At 39.2% G+C, this 7,013-nt stretch overlaps 1 protein-coding gene across 1 annotated transcript in view; it reads right to left on the reverse strand.

The window, feature by feature from the left end:
- Positions 1-1,060: 1,060 nt before the first annotated feature.
- LOC144637074 (polycystin-1-like protein 2) overlaps positions 1,061-7,013 on the reverse strand; it is a 6,608-nt gene continuing 655 nt past the window's right edge. The window contains exons 2-4 of the mRNA XM_078496237.1: positions 5,481-6,794; positions 4,480-4,648; positions 1,061-3,472 (exon numbers count right to left, since the gene is read on the reverse strand). Coding sequence (XP_078352363.1) covers positions 1,992-3,472; positions 4,480-4,648; positions 5,481-6,794 — 2,964 coding nt within the window. The 3' untranslated portion in view covers positions 1,061-1,991. The remainder of the gene's footprint in view (positions 3,473-4,479; positions 4,649-5,480; positions 6,795-7,013) is intronic.

Raw genomic sequence — 7,013 nt, forward strand, 5'->3', positions numbered from 1 at the left:
AATTGCAGGTAGACAATGCAACATTCGGCTTGGCTTTCATCTTCTTGTAAACCAAAAGGATTTTCGATAAACATGCAGTCAACATTCCCAGTACGATATAACGGGGAACATAAATGAATAAAAAGCTAATGATAAGTTCAAACAAAAGCATCCCTTTGCTTTAACCAGTCATCATGGAATTCATCTTAACTAGAAAATTGCACTGGACGGAAAATTCCTTGAGCTGTCACGGGGTCACTACAATGGGCATGACTTTAAGAAGACAAACGCCAAAAGATATATTTACATCAAAGAAAACCTTAAAATTGTCAGTTTAGTTTTGTTGAAGAAATTGCTATACTAGTAAAATGAAGCTTTCATGATTAGGCTATTATCATGAATAAATCACGTACGAGGTTTTATCTGAGTTTAAAACAGACGGAGTTTTATCAGATGCAGATTATTAGGTACACTTTAACAGTCCACGTATTTTTTTAAGTCATGTATATGTATATCGTACAAAGAGCTGACATCTTGAACAATAACCCTGGCGTAAACATAAATATCCTTGGTCTTCTAAATTTGCAGAAATTGTTTTTTGTAATTGTTTTATTGTGGAACCGGCCGCTTGATTGAGGGTGGCAGGGGAGGGGGGGGGGGGGGCGGTTGTGGTGGGGGTGGTAAGTAGAAGAAGGGCTGTGTAAAACAAACAAAACGACTAAGAAAACATGAAAACATGTGTCCCTTTCTCTTCTTTCTCAAATAAGGTAAAGGTAAATTATGGGTTCGAGCTAGTGGCACATTGGGTATATCTCGTTTTCCGAAGCATTATTCGACTAGGAGTATTTCTACTCCCCCCTGGATGGGATGTGAGTACTTCTCAGGGTTACCTTCGGTATTCATCCACCTAGGTAGAGAGAGACAATGACGATATAGTGTCTTGCCAAGAACACACCGCATATGACACTGGCCAGCGCTCGAACTTTCATTGCTAAATCCGGCCGCACCTCCCACATCCCTCAATTCAAATGAAACTGAAATAGTCACTGAAATGACATCAGCTAATAAAAAAATAAAAAGATAAATACGGGAATTTTTATTATAACATTTTACACGAATAATTACAAGAACATAAATAGACGAAAGTAATTACATTACTACATCACACCCGTATGGGCCAAAACATTTCTTAATATATCCAAATATATTCCATCTTGATTGAAAGAAAAAACATGCCTTAAGAAAGCTGACAAAGTGTAACGCCATAGTTCTTACACAATTAATGTTTTTGTTGGTAGCTTTCAATGAGGGCTTATTTAAGCTCACGTAAAAGTAGATTACTCTACCCTAATTTTTTCGGACCAAGAAGACTGTGTTTATGGAATTCTAATGGAATACGATTAAAAGAGTTATGTTGTTTTTTGTCTTGTCTCCTTCAAAAACACATAAGGCCATGAAAAAACCGTGTAAAACTTGCCACACTCATGAATGCCCACAGTACTTATCAACAAGTGGGCAAGCCTTAAATATTTAATGCAAACCTAGGAAGTAATGCGAGAAATGAATTTATTTGAAATCGTTGTTTGATTGTTGCTGTCTACATGAGCAATTGTGTGATTTATACTCGAATGAACGTTTGGAAACATTAAATTCAGCTACGAAAACCATAGCTCGTTTAAATTTGAACTGAACCTTGGGTTTCTGTCGAAACGTTTTTACATGAAGTTATTCGACCCATAAAGCCATTTCTTCGATGAAGTTATTTTGTCACATTAAGCGATTTCTAATGGTTACTAAGCTTGCATGACAAACCTTACATGGTAGTAACCATAAATATGTAAAAAAAAAAAATACCATAAGGGAGTCATAGTCTAAAGAAAATTATCCATAAGGTAGTTTACTTGATGAACTGCTAAATACTTAAAAGTATTTAGCAGTACATCAAGTAAACTACATTATTGAAAAAGGCAACCTAATATGGCAACATTAGAATCAAGAATTCGAACTCAGTTTTACAACCTAGAACCTAAAGGTCTAATGTTTATTTGACAACTGGCAATCGATTCAACGAGGTCAAGGAACTCAGTTTCCTCCTTCAGATGTTCAGTCTCAAAGCTTTCTGCTCGTCGAGTGAGAACTGATAGTCTTTTTGACACCTTTTCTAGCCTTTCCTCGGTGCATTGAAGAATACTTTCAGAATTCAAACAGTTGGGCTCCGCGTCAGAACGGCACATGTTAACAAACGTGGTGTCATCACAAAATAGCTTGAATTCAGTTCGGTTTCTGCCTTCTTGGAACATGTCCATGAAACGTTCACCAATAAAGCGCGCCATTTCAAGCTCTTCTGCACATTCCTCTGCTTGTGTCTTGGCGTCAGTATAGGACTCATTTAGTACAGACATCATCATGTTCATCATGAATATAGTCGTGGCTAACGCGTACAAGAAAGCGAAGGTCGGCCCAATAAATGGCTTTTCATTTCGCAGGTCATCAAGTGGAACAGCCCTGCCTAAAAGAAATTCAAACTGTGAAACGACTGCGTTACCGTAGCTCGAGTATTCAAGGACTATGCCACCGAAAAACTGCATTCCTGATACAACAAAAGCATTAAATACGATCAAGAAGAAACACACGTAGGACAGTTGGTATCCTACCGACTGGCGAAAAGACGAAAACAAGTAAATCACATAAGGGTTGAAACGAATGAGATTCAAGAGCTTCAATGTAACCATAAAAATTGCAACAGCGATTGAGGCATTTTCCAGGCTGGCCCAGTCTAGGGCTTCGTGAAAATGTACAATTTCATAAGGATTGGCCTGGATGGCCTTGATGCTCTTCAAAACATTCTTCGATCTGATCATGTAGAAGGCTACTGACGCTATAGAGGACACAATCATTAAGAAGTCAACCATATTCCAGACAGACTTGAAAAATCCAAGGCGCTGACGGTAAAGGTGGATCAGCATCACGATTAAGTAATAGAGCACCATGGCCATGAACAGAAACTGGCCAATGAGATAGAACATGAGAGCCCCTGACTCTGTACTGTACAACTCGAGTGTTTCAATCCGCCTTGAAGTGTAGGCAGCACCATTAGCCAGTACCTCGAAGAAGTACGTAGCGATGCTCATCAAGTTTGTATTCACGTTGAATACTGTGAACTCTAATATCACCGCGCGAGTCTGACGATCAAGCCAGCCATGACCGATGGTCTCGTTTAGGACGCCACTGGCAGTGTTTTCGTCATACCCAAGCACTGCAGGATAGCCACCCCCTCCATATGTATTTTGAGATGTTTTTATTGGATCATTGTCTAGTTCGTCGGCTGTTTGGTAACGCCAGGGCTTTGGACACATTTCTAGAGCCTTTGGCCATGACGTATTGTAGGGGAGAGGTTTCCAACCTGGAAGCCTCAGCAATGTAGTGTCTTCGCCATCTTGAGAGTAGTCGTAGAAGCAGTTTGAAATTATGTTAGAGAGTGATCCACAGGAACCTTCAAACGAAGAAAATTTTATTATTAAATTGGTGTGAAAGTACCACTAATTCACTTGAAAGACGTTTACAAACATCCGCAAAATCTCGAAATTATATCGGGTAAGTACAAATGTTGGTTGCAAAAGTACAGGAAACAATTCTCTCCTTCTTGCTGAATGCAATGGAATTTTTTAAATATGGCACGTATACATGTTTTTTTCGACAAAGGTAATTTGATATACGGATGACTCATTTTCCTGCATTTAATAGGTAATTTCTTTTGGTGCAAAGTTAAAGAGGGAAACATTCTGATTCCGTGTTCCAAGATGGTATTCGTCAAGACGCCTTTTATTGCTCATCACTAGTTATGGCTTGCAACTTCAGAATGCTAAAGGAAAGAGTTTTCGGGGACGCTCGGAAAAACATTTTGCTAACTTCTGCGAAAAGAAAGCGTTGTCATTATCTCTAAGATGTCGGTGCAGTACCCTACCAACTCAGCTATCAGTCTCTGGGAGCTGGTTACTCTGTAATTTCGCAATGTACCCATAAAAGATATAGTTATAGAAGTATCCAATATTTGAATTGCACAATTGAAATACATGAGCAGCCAGTGTATTTGAAAAGGAGGAAAACACATATTTTTTTTAAAAATTATCATTCCTTATTCTTAGTTTGCTTAAAGTCAGTGAATGATATTTTGAGCAGCCATCCCAGAAGAGAGCTGGCCTAGCTACTTCAATAATAGCCGAAGGTGCAGGCGTCGCCGGAATATAATAGGGCGTTTGTTTTCCCTCTCATTCTTACTTTTTTACACCTGCATGCAGGCTACTGCATTGATCACTTCACTAAATTTAAAACCATTTTAAAATAATTTCCTGTATTAAATTTTAACTAAAGTCGAATCATTGAATAGGACAAAATTCAAATCACTGAAGAAAAAATGGGACAATGTTTACATGTGTATTAAAGAAATACCCGTCATAAACGATCACTTGTTGAAAAGGATAAACTGCACTAGGAGCTTACTCTTTTTTATTCTCAACTGTCGCATCCATGGCATACCGACCAGTATAGACATCTTGTTCTCGATGTACACGTCATTGCTCTCTTCAAGCCCATTGTACCACGGTTGGTTGTAAATGTTTGGTAGGAACTGCTGCGTTAACCAACTCCATAGTCTGTGTGAGTCGGTGACCTGAAAAATAAAATAAGAGTTTGATTCAGGGTCAGCTTTAACATTTCAGTTGGTTTGTCTTCAAAGTATTACATAATGTAGCTACGATTCATGTTCCAAAGAAAAGAACAATCCCCCAACTGAATGCGAATGAGACGTCCGCTTCAATACTGGTTGAAGGTTCTAAGCCCTTCCAAGGTATTGAAGAAGCATCACACTAGACCATAGCCTGTGAACAGGTTCTCGTTTCCCACCCCAACTCGGGTAGTTCACTCAGCCAGTTCGTTCGTTGCCCGCGGCCAGTTCCTCTGTTGAAACTGGATGAGAACAAGACTGGTCGTCACTCTAGTTCTCTCACTGGAATGAGAAAACATAGGTAACTCCGAATCTGCGAATCTGTTGATTAAACTCAATTTCTTGTCGCGCCACCCATCAAAAAAGCAACCTCCCCCAATATATAAAAAAGCCAATTTCAGAAAGATACATAGATAACAGTGATAGATAACAATGCTAGTGAATTAGTTCTTCTCTCGTGAAATGCGTCTGAACATTTACCCTAATATGGCCAAAGCTATTTGGTATGTTATGAGTTCATTTATGACATTATAGGTTTTAGTAGTGCAGCTTTAGAAATATATGCAGGTAAATGATTTTATCTGGGAATATCTTTAACATCCACGGAAAGATTTTACTACAACGATGTGATATTTTTTTGACTATTGACGTTTACAAAACGCAAAATTGCATTGCTTATATAAGCTGGAAGGTCGAAAAGCTCCTTGTCATAAGAGGAAAAATCTTACCATCACTCGCATGGATATAGCACCTACGCTATCGTATAGCAAGTTCTTACCTTATCAAATTTCGTGAATTGATTTCTCATTGCTGTTGTCATCAAAAAACGGTTTCCATTCTTGTTTCCGTAACAAACGATAGCAAGGAGGAACACGAATATTAAATGAAGGATAATTTCCCTCACCATGACTGTCAACTGAGCCTCCCTTTTAGATCGCTCACGCATCTTTTCCATCTGATATCGCTTAAAACGCTGCTTGGGATCATCACTCAGAAAATCGATGTCATTCTCATGTGGATCACCTTGTTCACTGCCCTCCTCAGAATCTCCGCTATTGTCCTTGTTTCTGCTCAAGATTAAAGAAATCACAATGACTGCCAACATAACCTTTGTTGGTTGTACAACGAAAATATCTTGTCCATTGGAAATCAAAATGGAGGCAAGCCATTGCTCGGCAACCTCTTTACCCCACATTAAACTGTAAAATAAGGTGAACGTTGCTGCCGTAAGAGTTGTGACGAAGCAGAGAAACCAACCGACGTATACAAAGAAATGAGGCAGCATGCAACCTGTTTCACTTATTTCATCCACGAGTTGCTGGGCATGATCAATGTCTTTATATTTGTTTCCCTTTTTCCTTCTTGGTCTGCTAGACTTAAACAAGAGGACAATCAGGATGTTTACAGGTGCAACTATGATTCCACTTTGCACACCGACGACAATCTGTTTCCATGAAAACTTGAATGGTCCAACTTGTATAGCTCCATCCGACTCGCCACCAATGTTATAGAACATGGCATTAGCGATCATGGCACTGAACAAAACTGAAAGACAACACGAGGCTCTTTGTACGCGTGTGAAAGTACTACTGCATGCTTTCCCAAACACTGACATCCAAAGATGACCATCGGCAATTTTTCTCCCAAAGCGTGAACGCACTTGAGCTGAAAAGGAAGTAGGACTTTTGCTGTCCACGGTGACTTCTATCTGTCCGTCGTCTTTTTCCAATGCAATCCATCGATTTATCGGGAACACCCATCTTTCCTCTGTCTGCCGGTCTTTGATGACCACTGCTTCTACAAACCAAGAAGGATTATCCCCTGAATTATCGTGGCCCAAAGTTATTTCTTTAAAAGATCCTAACGGTTCGTTTGTGATAAGGACAAAGCCATTAATACTTCCTCGTGCAAATATGTCACCTGACTCTCCTTTACTTCGGATTGGAATTAAGTTGTGCTCACTTATTTCGCCTTTGATACTAATTGTTACGTTGGCTGTTGTCCCTGAATGTTTCCAAACGCCAGTGCTTATAACCATGTCGTAAAAATAGGTTCCTCCTTCATTGATAGCGACATGTTTTGGAGGACAAATCTACAATAAATAAAGAAATTGTTGTACATTAAAGTGATAGTCCGTTATATGTAACGTTGCAAAATTAGGATACATATGGTAATGGTGCGAGTACTGGTGATGAAGGTCGTGGGTTGATAGTTAATTTAATAGTTAGATGCATATTTACTATGAAAGATGCGTCAAGTTAAATGCGCACGAGCTGATTCAGTAGCATTTATGTGCGATTACGAACTAACT

Source organism: Oculina patagonica, chromosome 13, assembly GCF_052425735.1.
Source record: "Oculina patagonica isolate OP01 chromosome 13, crgOcupat, whole genome shotgun sequence".
Lineage (NCBI taxonomy): Eukaryota > Metazoa > Cnidaria > Anthozoa > Scleractinia > Oculinidae > Oculina > Oculina patagonica.